This window comes from Anolis carolinensis, chromosome 5 (genome assembly GCF_035594765.1).
Source record: "Anolis carolinensis isolate JA03-04 chromosome 5, rAnoCar3.1.pri, whole genome shotgun sequence".
Classification (NCBI taxonomy): domain Eukaryota; kingdom Metazoa; phylum Chordata; class Lepidosauria; order Squamata; family Dactyloidae; genus Anolis; species Anolis carolinensis.
Genome location: NC_085845.1, coordinates 52,615,741 through 52,630,523, shown reverse-complemented (window position 1 = coordinate 52,630,523; position 14,783 = coordinate 52,615,741). Strand labels below are relative to the sequence as shown.

General features: G+C 36.9%; 1 protein-coding gene across 6 annotated transcripts in view; it reads right to left on the bottom strand.

Moving 5' to 3' along the window:
* Window positions 1-14,783, bottom strand: part of gria2 (glutamate ionotropic receptor AMPA type subunit 2) — a 106,448-nt gene that overhangs the window by 6,159 nt on the left and 85,506 nt on the right. For all 6 annotated transcript variants that reach the window (XR_010006340.1, XM_008111928.2, XM_008111925.2 and 3 more), the window contains exons 7-13: window positions 12,797-12,964; window positions 12,460-12,564; window positions 11,450-11,560; window positions 10,174-10,380; window positions 9,070-9,440; window positions 3,411-3,609; window positions 158-405 (exon numbers count right to left, since the gene is read on the bottom strand). Coding sequence is in view for 5 of the 6 variants with exons in the window: in XM_008111928.2 (XP_008110135.1) it covers window positions 158-405; window positions 3,411-3,609; window positions 9,070-9,440; window positions 10,174-10,380; window positions 11,450-11,560; window positions 12,460-12,564; window positions 12,797-12,964 (1,409 nt within the window). In the remaining variant the exon portion in view is untranslated. The remainder of the gene's footprint in view (window positions 1-157; window positions 406-3,410; window positions 3,610-9,069; window positions 9,441-10,173; window positions 10,381-11,449; window positions 11,561-12,459; window positions 12,565-12,796; window positions 12,965-14,783) is intronic.

Here is a 14,783-nt window from a genome sequence, read left to right as displayed (position 1 = left end):
CGTTACAGGCAATAGTAACAGAGGTTTATGGAAAAAAATCTATGTTCAAGTGTTACCTCTTATCCATATACAAACCATATAAATTAGTAAAAAGATACATCAGGGTAGGTGGGATACTATAACAACATTGAGCATATTGTTATACTATTCCACCCACCTTAATGAGGATCCTTTAGGTGTTGCAATTCCGTATCCTTTGGAATCCAAATTGCCGCCAACTTTCATGGTGTCGCAGGGTTTTCTTTGCTCGATATATTCATTCATTGTGGACTCCAGCAAATATGCGTATTTTCCTTTCGATTTCCGTACACGTGCTACACCTTCAGCTGTAGTCCTCACAAATACAGATGGTTCTGCGCTTTTCATATAGGTCCACATTTTATCAAATACTTGGATTTTAGATCTCTGCAGAAAGAGGTCAAGTAGGTAATTATCCACATGGGAAATCAATGAGAACTATGAACAGAGGCAGAAGTGTAAATTATGGAGCATTAAGTTAATATCTAGCCTCATGGAGAAGAGGCACAGTGAACTAAAAAACTATATGGAAGTAGGACCCAGTCATAATTATAGGTTTTGATATAAACATATTCAACTCAGCTGTGTTTTTTTCATACTATCCCAAAATATTTGCATAAATGGTGTCTCATCTAGCTAATCAACTTGACCATATTTAATTATATCTATTCTTGGAGGTCACTGCAAAACAATTTATATATATCATGAATGGTTGATTTCATGTATTGCTGTTGTTGGGTGCCTTCACATGATTTTCAATGTATGCCAATTCCAATGTGCACCTATCATGGGGTTTTGTGGCAAGAGTGGTTCAGAAAAGGAGTTGCCATTGCCTTGCTCTGAGAAAGAGATGGTGTGACCAAGGCCCAAATTGCAGAATGTGTCTCGGTTTTTGCCGGAAGTGTCCAAATGATGCTTCCAGTAAAAACAAATTAATTCTGAATAAACTAAGGTATTAATTAAATACCTCATAAGATCCATGCCTTCCTGAAAGGCCTAATAAGGTATTGGGTCTATGGGGACTTACTCCCGGGACTACTTCCGCAGTCCTGGGGGTTCTGTCTCCACTGCCATCCCACACCATTTGGGCTCCATTTTCCCCTAAAACCTACTTTAAAATGTTCCTGCCACTATAACTCCTCATGTCCTCCAGGCATGAGAAAATGATGCACAAGGAGACAGGGATGAGGAGGGATTTTTCTCCTCACCCCTCCCATTTCCTCAGGTATCATTTTCTCACATCAAGAGGACATGAGAAGAGGAGTTATGGCAGCCCCCTGGGAAATTTGGGGAGGGGAGGGCTTCATACCATCCCAATTTCAATCAGTATGGCATGTAACCACCCCCTCCCAAGGAAAGCCCAAGGTTTCGGTGGGTGGGTAGAGACAGAAACCTGGTTATTTTGACCCGCTACGATATGGGCTTTTGGGCTGTCTGAAAGCGTACCAAGTGGGCTTTCATTACCTTATGTATACATTAGTATAGCATTCTTGTTGCGTACATTTTGGGCATATCTGACTCATGGCAACACTAAGACAAACTTACCACAAGGTTTTCCTTGAAGGATTTGTTCAGAGGGTGGTTACCATTGCTTTCCTCTGAGCACAAGAGAGTATGACTTGCTCAAAGTTAGCCAGTGAGTTTCTGTGGCTGTGCAGTGATTTGCACCGTAGCCTCTCAGAGTTCTAGTTTAACATTAAAACCACTATACCATGTTGGCTCTATCATACTAGTGCTAACAGATACCTTTTTTTGAAAACAATCATTGCTAAAAGGAATCTCAAGTCTAAGTAATGTCATTTTTTCCATACTGGTGATTCCAATTTGCTCTGAGTATCACTTCTGGTGAAATTATGCTGCCAAATCTGTTTCCAAGGACGATATACACAAATTCCCATCCGATTCTACCAATCCACTCTCTTACTGAGCTCTTCTACCCTTTTGCAGGAGTAAGCCTGATGGAAGGGGAACCTTCAAGCTTTATACATGCTAAACTGGTGCTGGTGATGACCTACAATTCCTATGACATATGAGGAATTACAGTGCCCTTTATTAGCTCATTAAAGCTTTAAGATCTTCTGGACAAACGCTTCTCTCACTCCCATTACCGTCTCAGATTTCTTCACTGGAAAGAGGGAGCAAGCTCTCCCAATAGCTCCTACCAGTTTTTCAAACAGCAGGATGGCTCCCCCTTGCTTTTCTGTTGTTTCACCATGCTTTTAGAAACTGAATGGAATGGGGTTTTAATGATGTAATGTTTTAGCTTTATACATTGTTTAATTACTTTTTGAGTAACTTTTATATCTATAGTTCTAACAAAGTTTACTGTAGCTTTTAATAGGCACTATTTAATATGTTGCTAGCTAGCCACCTTGAGTATCTTTATTGGAGGAAAGTAAGAATATAAATGAATAAAATAATCATCAATCACAATTGTAATACTGCATAGTACTGGGGCAATATTTGATAACTTGGAGGTGTATAGATAGATGAGTGCATACCACTTTATGTAGAACAACTCTAACTGGCAACAAAACAGACAATTTATTATTTTGCTAGCAATATGCCACTAGTAGCCTCTTCTTTAATGTGCCACTTTCATGTCACAGAAAGATTCTGGACATTAATCAAGAGCATCGTCATGAGTGCTATCGCAAAAACACAAATCAATTTCAAAAACCCAAATAATCAGTTTTAACAGTGTGTGCCATTTATATTCATTAAGCTGACTTCATGAAAAAAGATCTTTCCTACAGACACTCAATTAAGGATTTCAATTATGAAGTATTTATCAAATTAATTAGCAATCTACATATCTAGTAGGCCATCAGATAACTTTTCCATTTTGTCTCACTGAAATTTATTATTCCCAAAATGAGGTTCTATAATTAGCATGTCATTTACTGAAATAATTCAAAGTTGTACTAAAATTTGATTTGCAAGCAAATGCAGCAGAACTAACAATAGTGAATAAAGGACTCTCCCTTACATGGACTCACCATTCTCTTAGTCCTCCTGACATGACTGGCTGGCAGGGAGTATGCATGGCTGAAAGTAGTATAGCTATGTTCTAACAGTGAGATGTAGATTTAAGACATTATCCCAGGCCACACTGTGGTCCTCAGGTGGCCCTGAAGATGGCATCATCATTATGTATCCAGCTAGCTGGAATTGTTTTCAAGTACTTTCCACCCTCCTGCTATCACTAAATTGCCATGTTGTAAGGGTGAGACCCCAATAGAAGAATGGTATTTCCTATGATTAACAAACCATTATAAAAAAAAATATTGAACACCACCCTCTGCAAGTATGAAAAGACATATGCAAGCATAAGTTGGTTTTATACCAATGAGTATCACCAGCCAGGAATTAGGTTAACTAAAGACTCTTACCCTAAAAAATTCTTTTGTTGAGCCAGAATCTAATGTTCCATAAGCAATTTCTGTTTGCTTAGACAAATCTTCAGCACTTTCAATGGGAGATACCATTCTTTCTACTGTCAGGAAGGCAGCTAGGTTAGCCGTGTAGGATGAGATTATGATCAGGGTAAAGAACCACCACACACCTCCAACAATGCGCCCAGACAGGGATCTAATAACAAGCATGAAATAGATTTTTAAATGAAGCAAACATCTTGAAAGACATACCACTCCCAGGTCTATATATGTGCTGCACTGTGTCACAAAGGGACACATTTTCTTTATATACTGTGCTGGTCTGTTTTGCTTTCTGTTGCAATGAGTGCTAGTGAAATGGGATATACAAATGCGTTTAAAATAATATTCAATGACTATTTTACTGAGGTCAATTGGTGTCATTAAATTCAGGTCTCCCATCTTGAGTTAAAATAGTAGCCAATCAGTTCTCCACTGGACAGAAACCCCTGGAAAAGAAAGCTGTATATGTTACATTATTGCCTTATTAAAAAGTATGGTTTTCATGATAACTCAGGTAAACCCACTTGTGGCAACTCAAACATGTAAACAAGACAAATAGGCAAGATAAATTAAATACCAATTGGAGCTTTTCCTTTTCCAACTGCTCATGACTATTATATACAAAGAACATTTCACATCTGGGTTTCATGGGCTGAAGTTGTATTTTGATTAAGTAAACCGGGAAGTAATATTCTTGGTACAAATTACGATGTGTTCCTTGAACTTCATTGCAGATTGCTGTATGTTCTCCTTAGAAAATTCCAGCAACCTATCAATTGTAGACCACAACAAGAGATCTTTGAATTGGGAAGCCTGATTTTGAATAGTAGTGTTACCATGTTTGAATATACCTTTGCCATAATCCTTCCATGCTCTGATTGCATATTCAAATGATTCACACAGGGTTAGATTTACATTAATAACTCAAAAACAATCATTTTACAAAAGTACATTTACGAATCTAGGTCTGTATTCAGTTTTTAGACCCACTGCATTAAACAAAACTTGGTATTTCCAAATTATGCAATTTTGTTTGATACAATGGGTCTAGTTCAGTGGCTCAAAACCTTATCTAGTCCAGCATTATATCTACACAAGAGCCAAACATTTGTCCATATGAAGCTCATCAGTAGGACATGAATGCAACTATAGCCACATGCTTCCCACCTACACATATATAGGTACAACTACATACCATTGTTGGTACTGAAAGAAATATACATTGAACATGACTCATAGCCACTGATAGCCCCATTCTCCATGGATATATTCAATCCCTTTTTAAAGCTATCCAATCTGGCAAACACTCCTACTTCTGCCTCTGAGAAATATTTATCTTTCTCATTCTGCTAAGGACTGAGTTCAGGAAACAAGTCACAACTGAAGGGAAGGCCCTTGAAATTGATCATTGCAATCTATTTTAGAGTTTCAGAATAAATGCTAATAAAATGGCCAATATTTTCAAACTTTTTCAAAGCCTTGCCTTTAAAAAAAATATTCTAGCAACTTTTCATCCTAAGGGGGAATTCCCTTGATTAATGGGTTATTTTAAAACCATAGAAGTAATTTGATAAGAATATAGGGCATGTGATTGCCAACTTAGGCTGTTACTCTGTAGTAACAGTACTGTAGTACTCTGTGCAAAAGGTATTTTTTTTTAAAAAAAAAGTATTTGCCTCAAAATGTACACAGTCCCTCTGCCCACATCAGTGGTCTATAGAGTGTAATCCTATACGTGCCAATTCAGAAGACTCCACTGAGTTCCATGTAGACTACTACCAGGTAGATAAACTATCAATTTCAGCTAACGAAACCTTTAGATCAGATGTGAGGAAACTACAGCCCATTGGGAACTGAGTTCCTTTTCTTGCAACCTGATGTGACCTCCACATTCCTAAATATCACCTAAAGAAGTCCCTGGATGGAACTTTTCATTTGAGGACTTGGCATTGTTTCCCCTGCCTTTTCTTCATTTAGTAAAAAGGGCACTGTTTCAGCCTCAATAATATCTGGAATTATGACTTGGTTTATTCTATTTCTTTTCCTTGTTCTTTTGAAAGCCAAAAAGAAGAAAAGTCTCAGTGATTGGAAATGAAGGGGATTTCATTCAAGATAGCCATTAGGGTAAAAAGGGGCAATTATGATTGGTTTATAATGGCTCATACTATCACGTTTTCTGCCAGTAATGTGATGAATTGTAACCTAGCATTGGTTTCTTTTTTGTTTGTATTTACAGATTTTCCAGCAATTCTAATTTCAACCAAGACTATTTGGCATTCGGGGCATTTTATGACTATAGCCACAAATTGTCCACATGTTTCCACCTCAGCTGTAGGTGGCTGAACTTGGGAAAGAGAAGGAACTTTTGCAGAGTCTGTTGTGGCTGTGTGGGGAATTTTCAGAGATTGGATCAGACCCATAGACTCCCATGTATTTCGAATTTTCAATCTGAAGCATGAGGAAGAACGTTTGGGAGAAGATGGCTATCTCTGAGTAGTTCCTAAGTACATAGGTGCTGGTTATCAATCATAGTTGTTGATCAAGTTCTTTCTCTAATATAGCTATGTTACTTTTCACCATTCAGAGGATATACTGCAATTTCTAACTTCTAAATCTTCAAGTGCTGCCCTGCAAGGCTGTTGAAAATGATGAAACTGGTGCATCATGGTGTGTTTGTTTTCACAGCAAGAAATGAATGCTATCACACCTCTCCCACAAAGACAATGTTTTGCCTTGTGCAAGTGAGGAGTGAGCTGAGATTCCTGCAGGTAGCAGAATGGTAGCTAAGCAACGGTTTGAACTGTGGACCATTTCTTCCATAAACTCATCCGGAAACCTTAGGCAAGGCTATGTTTTTCTTTCTTTCAGTCTCTCTCTGTATCCACCCAATGTGGGAATAAAACCTCCTGATTGATGTTAGAGGGATTTTGAGGATGAAAGAACAAAGAAAGATGATACATATGTAAACTACTGAGAGGTTGGTAAATATTGAACTTTTAACTTGCTTAGGTTTTGTTCATTTTGAGGTTATGTATGCTTATCATTGTAATTCGTAGTCTCCCGCTCTAACCTCCATATTCAATCACTAATTTCTTGCAACCAATCTTTCATTTCTTGATCTCACAAAGTCTTCCAGTGTCTTCTTATTTTAAGTTTACCATTAATAATAGAAATAATATACAAAAATATTTGAAAAATGATCAAAAATCTATTCCATGAGTGCCAATAAATCCTGACAAGGAGAACCTTATAGTTTTGAGAATCTTCATAATTCAGGATTCTGCAAAAATATTCACATGCAGTAATTTTATCAGCATTTTTTTCAAAGAAAATGCAGTTTTCTGTGCACATTGTGTGTAAAGTCATTTCTTGGATACTGCATTTTATTTGCAGAGGAAGGCAATATCTGCACAGATAATAATGTTTTTCATTAACCATATTTTTTCTGTGAGAAAATTACTCTCTGTGCAAATACCCATGTACAGTTTTTCTACAGTATAAGTCCAGAACTGTGAATGTTTTTCAAAAATTGCACAGTGGGAGTTACTCATTACTTCTTTAAGAATGAAAATTCTGATGAATTGGATCCCTGTTTAACATATGTGAAAATTAAGCTCAGCTTTAGAGCAAGGAATTAGAGTATCTGTTAATACTTTTCTTGTTTTAATTTCTGTTTGAGTTCTCTAAGTATGATAAACCTATATAAAATATTGATTTATTTATAATGGTATCTAAAGTCCTGAGCAACCGACTTCTTCTGATGCCCTGATTTTAAAAGGGGGGAAAGTTGTGGTTGCAGCCCCTTTAAATGTAGGTGCTACTGGGAGGACTTCAAACATGTCACAGCTTGAGCAAAGGGGGAAATTGAAGGGGTCACCCTATTGTCCAAGGAATGGTCAGTGTGACATTCTTATTAGTTGCTGCCACCCAGACCACAAGCCCCTACAGAGGGGCATAAGCTCATGGGACTGCCTGGCAGTTTGGAAAACCTGGTGAAGAATGACTGTTTTACATGCTTGAATCTATAGTGCCATCAAATCTAATGCACACTCTAATTTTTGTGATTTAATTCGTCCAAAAATATGCATTACATTTGAGTATGGTAAATTAGCAATGCATCTCATCGGAGTGTGAAAATCTGTAACTGGGTGACTTGTGCTAATGTTAAAATTGTTATCAATCTGCAAATTATTGATGGCCTATTTCAAGGCACTACCTCCCATATTGATGGCCTACTTCAAGTCACCACTTCCTATCTTTAGAAGACATTTGGAACAGACAACTCTTCAGACAGAGCACCATTTCAAAGGTCCTATGATAGCCCTTCAAAAGAAGATGATTGTGCCCCCTCCCTATCCACATGACCCATAGAATGCCTTACTTATTGGATAGAGAATGATGCAAAAGTTCCTTCTACTATAAAGACAATTCACTGACCACTTTTTTATTATCACCTTCCCGTTTTCTCTTTTATCTTAAATCCTCCTTGATTAATACTTCTACTAGGAAAAAAGCTTTGTACTTCATCTTTATTTTCTAACATTCTATTAAGGCTAGTCTCATCCACCTTGCTTTTACGAATCAGACATAATAGGGATAAAATTATAATTCCTCAATGAAGCCTTCGAAGCTTTTGCTTTTTGGATGGGGAATGAGGTCAGTAGGTTTGACTTGCTGAGTCTGTTCCTATACAGTTCAAACAATCTAATAGGTGCACTGTTAGGATAATGGGCCCTCTGCTCAACTTGGTGATCTGAAAAATGCCCAGCTTTCTTAGGCTCTGCAACCTTGCCAACTTTTTCAGTTGGTTCCAATGATCTTTCAGATTTGATATGATTTACCAACAACTGCCCAATTAAGCCATTGAGTCTGGGGATACATCACATAGTATGAAAAAAATGAACAGCTGATAATCCTTCAGAAAGAAACATCAATTAAAATATATATGATCTTAGAATTAGTCTTAGAATTGTGGCATACAAATCAAGTCCTCCAAAACCAGCAATACCTAAGTTTATATTCTTAAACGAACAAGAGTTTTCTCTTAAGCCAAACAACTATCTCCAGAATTCTCTTACTGAACACCCTTGCTAGGTTTCTTCAACTAGTTCACATAGCTATTGAGTTATCAGAAGACCTTTCTATTTGGAGTCCGTCTACCTGGCCAAAGGTAGAGGGGAAATATAAGCAATAGACACAATGTCATGTAAGATGGTTAGTGAAGGGGAAAGTACTATTTCATAGACCATTAACAGTGTTCTACCCTTTTTCCCATCACAGCACCTGTGAAATCAAAGCATCATTGGCTGTGAATGAGAATATGCAGCAAAAACACGGTACCCCTCCAAGAAGGTATGGAATGAGAGGACCTTATGCATTTTATGGCCTCTGCATGGTGTATATAAGTTCACCAAGGTAAAAGTCCAATGCTAGGAGGAAACCAATTGAACAGTCCACTGGTTCACATGCTGAGTTCTTGGTTTTCATGAAGAAGGCTAGATGATTTTGAAAAACATTTCCACTGCTGGTATTACATGAGAGTGAATATATATGCACCATGAACATCCTGGGGGAGACCAAAAATGCACAAAGTTGAAATGAGTGTGTAACCAACCTTGGCGAAATATCGCATCCTTGCTGCATAAAGGCACCCAAGGAAAACCAGAGACTATTAAATATCCCAAATTCATTAGTTGATTCGTTACTTTGCGTTTCTCTTCCATCTTCAAACTCCTCAGTGTGCCATTCGTATGGGCTAAATCTGCTCACCAGGAATAAAACAACACTGACCCCAATGTAGGCAAAAACAATGCACATCCAGATCTCATATGCTAAGGGATCAAGAAAGGAAAACACTCCTGGCTTGGACTTCTGAGGTTTCTTGATCATTATAGATATCCCGAGGCTCATAAAAGGCTTTGAGAAGTCAATCACTTCTTCTCTCACCAGTGTTATAGTTAATGGAGCAATTGCAATATCGGCTTTCTGTAATGGAAGCAAAACAAGATAATAACTTATTCAATATTTAACAAGGGAATAGCTTCATTGCTTTTGTGAATCACAAATGAAGAATGCAACAGCAGGGTCATGGATAATAATAATTCCAATACAAATGTCCTACTGAGGAATAAAGTACTGAGCAAGCTGCCTATGATATTCTTCTTACTGACACACCCAGCCACCTGGCTTTCCTTTATCATGCAAAGAGTACCTCTTTATGATCTGCACAATATTGTCAAAACACACAGTGTTTTTCTCAATAGTTATGGCATTTGAATGCACAGGTTTCCAATTGAAGGAAATGGTGATGAAATGCAGACATGCTGGCCTCTTTTCAAAAGCCCATTTAGCTCTGGCTTCATTCTGGGTGAACTGCAGCTGTCATTCCTACATTGTCTCCATTACTCATAGCTCCAAACTTAAAATTTACTATGGACACGACACTTGTTTTATTTACCCCTGTCCTCGTTCAAACCTTACCTTAGGAAATTACTAATTTTAACCTTTTGACTCTGTATTTGTCTAGCAGCGGGTTATTAGGCCGCAGGTCGGGATATTTTGTATCTTTACATGGTTTTATTGTATGTATGTGTAAGTGTGTACGTATTGTATGTTTTACATGTTTTGATATGGTCAAAAGTGACTAATCAATAAAGAATTGTATTATTATTATTATTATTACTCATAGCTACCTGCAATGGTTAAAAATGGCTCTTACCCCATAAACAAGTTCGCCAACCATTCCATTCCAGATTTTTGTTTCAGCATCCCTGGCCCCATACTTGCCATCAGCAACAATGGTGAGTTTGTATTTGAACCCACAGTGTTTGGCAATTTCTGCCGCTAAGTCCACGCAGTAGCCCTCATAGCGCTCATTTCCTTCAAGCAAGTCAATGTTTTTCTTTGCCATGACATACGGAGATTCCTGTACAGAGAAATGTGACTTTAATTGATCAGGATACCACCTGAGTTAGTTGTCTATTCATTGAGCACAAGTCAGGAAGAGCATCAAATAAAACAAGAAAAATCCTGCATTTCTTTGATAAATATTCAGGATTATTTATTTAGCAATCATCATAACATTTCTTCAGTGTCACAGCAAGCCTTACAGAGAGAGGCACTCAAAGCGGCTTTCATAATTCTTATTAGCATTAATGGAAGCTGCAAAACGATAAGTAAAGGAAGAGCTTAATTCCAAATGTTTAAAGAATATACCTGCATATTCAGCCTATTCCTGCTTATTTCATAGGATTTTCCCACCAATCCCAAAAATCCCAGAAATGACTATATAAAAATGACAATAAATATAGCGCTTACCACCATCAAAACAGCTGATAAGTTCTTGGTCTCTTTAATATATAATCCAGAAAAGTTATGCACTAAATGAACAACTCTGAGCAATTATTCACTTAGTGGGTTCACATCATGACATCCTTACTATACTACTGTATAACTGCTATAAAAGAGAGAGGAAGTTTCAAACTCTTCTATTTAGTGAAGAATTTAAAATTGACTAGAGAGAGACACAAAGAGAGATAGACAGAGAAAGAGAAAGAGAAAGAGAAAGAGAGAGAGAGAGAGAGAGAGAGAGAGAGTTGTGCATACACTTCTGACTTTGCAACTTCCATTGATTAAATGAGGAAAGGTCAACTTTAGCACAAAAATGAAAATCCTGCCACAGTAGAAGGTGCACTTCATTGAAAATTGTTCCCTTAATGTTTTTTGTTGGTGAACATTATAAAACATACTTTACCATAAATAAATACTAAAAAAAATCAAAGCAAGCATAGATTTCAAAATCCTCAAAACTGTGCCGAAGCAAAAGGAAATTATCCCACAGATTTAACTTTATTTCCAAAATAAACAATTTTCCAACTGTTCACACATTTACAATGAAAAAGGCAGTCAGTAGTAGTTTACTTCAACAGAAACCAAGATCCAATGATAAGATTACAATTCAGAGTATCCATTTCACAAAAAATGTGCTTAATTACCATAATAGTAGTGACAACAATAGTCTTATTTTCTAATCCAGAAGAGTCGTTGCCAGCGAGACCATCAGTAGGAATCACAACCAATTTATCCAATTCACTCCAATATCCAATCTGAAAAAGTTTGCAGGTAGCACTCAAGCTAATTAATATTTCTGTTTAAAGAATAATTTTTGACAAATCAAACTTGTCTATCAATATGTATTCTACTGCATGTACTCAAGAACTAATGACAGCTATGAATTACACAAGATGTATAATGAGGATGAGATACACTATGCAAAATCAAAATGGGTGAACGCTTGATGGTATGAGTTCAATACATTTTTCTATATAATTTTAATTGTTTTCCACTTATGTGATATATGATATTATGGACACTTCCCAGTCAAATGAAAGACCTTTAATATTCCCCTACTTACAATAGGAGACAAAAAACTTTGTTATATTGAAAAATCAATGGGAATTATCTACACTTAAATGGCTGCACTGTAACCATGCTAAGGAAAATCGCAATTCAGAAAATTATATAGAATCAGTTATCCTTTAAAACTTGTCATAATTCATCTATCTTATGTCTAATAACAAGAAATACACAATTTCAAACAATATAATTTTGCACTCTGATTAAATTTATCTAGAAATGTGGTCATTGCTAACAAAAAATGTATTTTATGAATAATAATAATAATAATAATAATAATAATAATAACTTTATTTATATTCTGCCCTCTCTCCCCAAGGGGACTCAACTCCATAGGAACACAGGTACATATACAAACACATATACACATGTCTTTAAATACTGAGGAACCTATGGTCCTGCAGACATTGACTATTACTCCATCATCTCTAAACAGCCAAGGTGGTGAGGACCAATGGGAATTAAAGATCAAAACCATGCACGGGGCTTACAGACTCCCAAGCCTGCATACATCTTAAGTTTTAAGGCACCTATTTTTTTCAAATCACTTAACAGAAAAGAACAAAAATTACTCAGTATTAAAAATTACCTTCCGGGGACCAGTACTTTTGAGCTCCATGACATTTATTGTATAGTTAATTCTCTTTCCATTCTGATCAAACTTTATGTTTCCTGTCAACCCTTCCACCTGAACCTATGAGAAGCAATAATAGAAAGAGGAGTGGAATCAAAGTAATTAATTGAAAATGAATTGAAAATGAATTTACAGTCACATAATTTTTACTTCCACAGTTGTTATTTTATGTTTTATTTAGTTTTTATCCTAGATATGTTAGATACAAAGGATGGTTTTTTCATTAAAAAAATCAAGTTCAAGACATTCATACTTGATTTTATATACATAATGTTGGTTCTAGAATGCCTACCTGCTTCAATGCCCTTTCTATTTCCACACCATGAGACCAGGGCACTGCTGGGTTTGCAAGGCAGTCTCCAGCATTTCCTCTTCTAGAAATCTCAACCCGCTGTTTGCGAAGATTTCGGAATGCTGCATCCATTACTTTGACGGCATCATAGGTTAATGCTGATGTATACTGAACAATAGCATAGATTAAAAACAAACCCAGGTTAAGGAGGCTAGTTCTTCAGAGTTAATTTGTAACTAATTATTTCCACTACGGGAAGGAGAGAAGCATTATATTCATTTCACTTAAGATATTTTCCCACTATATATATATATATATATATATATATATATATATGTATATGTATATATATATATATTTCAAGTTAACTTTATTACAGTCAATGACCAGATCAAGAGAAGAAGGACATAGTCCTGTACAAGCATATCTGAGTTGTGGGTTAAGAGATTTAAAATTTTAAAATAAGCATATCATTGTTAGGACATTAAGATAATTAACTTAAGAATTTAAGATGAACTAAAACCATATAGGATTACATTGAAACCCAACAATATTTATGGAATTAAGGGGAGGGGAGGGAACAGGGGTGCTCATATGGCACAGGGAAGGGAGGCCCAGTCAAACCAAGGAGGGAGCAATATCCATCCTATGTATAATTAAAATACTGTAATCCCAATTTTCTGCTACTATGAAGTCCGGCTTGTACTTGCTTGTGCTATCAGTCATTGACTGCCGGATTTTAATTGCTGCTGTGCAGAACTTGGCAACATTATAAGTTATAGCCAAGTTAGTGTCTGAAAGCAACAGGGAGATGTAAAATTGTCCAGAGCATCCTGAGTGTTTATATAACCATAGTGTAATGAGACAGGATGGAATATCTCTATAGAACAGGCACTGAAGAAGCACATGTTCCGTTGTCTGTATGTGTCCTGAGTTACAGGGACACAATCTCTCGGAGAATGGGATCTTCCAGTACTGGCCTTCCAATATGGCATATCGACAATAGGCTCTTGAACCAAACCGCAGCAGATACTGAGGGCACACTGTACAGCTGGCTGATGAAATAACAGTCCAACAATAGTAATGTCACAGGAATATAGCAACAGAGATAGGAACATAAGAATAGTCTTGACCTCCCCAAAAGATAAAAGGGCTGGTGTTTTTTTTAGTAAGAGAACAACTAGTTTTCTCATACTGCATAAAGAAAATAAGTGTGTTCCTATAAATAGCTGGTTTCTTGTCTAGTTTAATCAGAAGTGACTAGCTGATGGCAGCACAAACCTTGAATTCTGACCTTGTAGTCTTGATGCAAACACCATTAATGTGACCCAGGAGATTGCTGAGAGGAATGTCAGCAATGGTGAACAAATCAGGTACATAAGCACAAAAAAGAGAACCAATAACTCTACCCCATCCTTTTAGTGTCAGAAATGTTTTTCATCTTAGTTTTCTGAAGGTGAGCAAGGTACAGCTCATGCAGCCCATTTTTTTCTCCCGATACCACAAATCATCCTTTTTGTGGACCCCCAAAGGGGTGACGTGCCTCTCCAAAAACCTCCAATTGCAAATGTCTATTACCTATATCTTAGCTATTTCTATACATGAGGGGTTGCTTCTTACTCCACACAGTTCCTTTGCAGAAAAGCAATCAAACCTGGCACAGCAAATGCAGCTGGATCAAAGTGCTGAAAAGCATTTACTCCCACTATCTGGCTTTCTCTCTTGATCTCATATTCATTGATCATATTGGGGGTATAGATCAACATTCTCCAAATTTAATCTGCTGTTGGAACGATTTAGCATTCCTTGCCCAGAGACTAGTCAGTAACTAAATTATGCTAGAGAACACCGCTGAGATAGGCTATTTCTCCTGCTGCTACTGTAATCATTTATATGCGGTCTGAAATAGCCGCAGTCTTGAGGCAAATATAAATGGTTTATGAGGCATACGCCTAGCTAATATTAATTACAGATCAGCAGAGGTTTT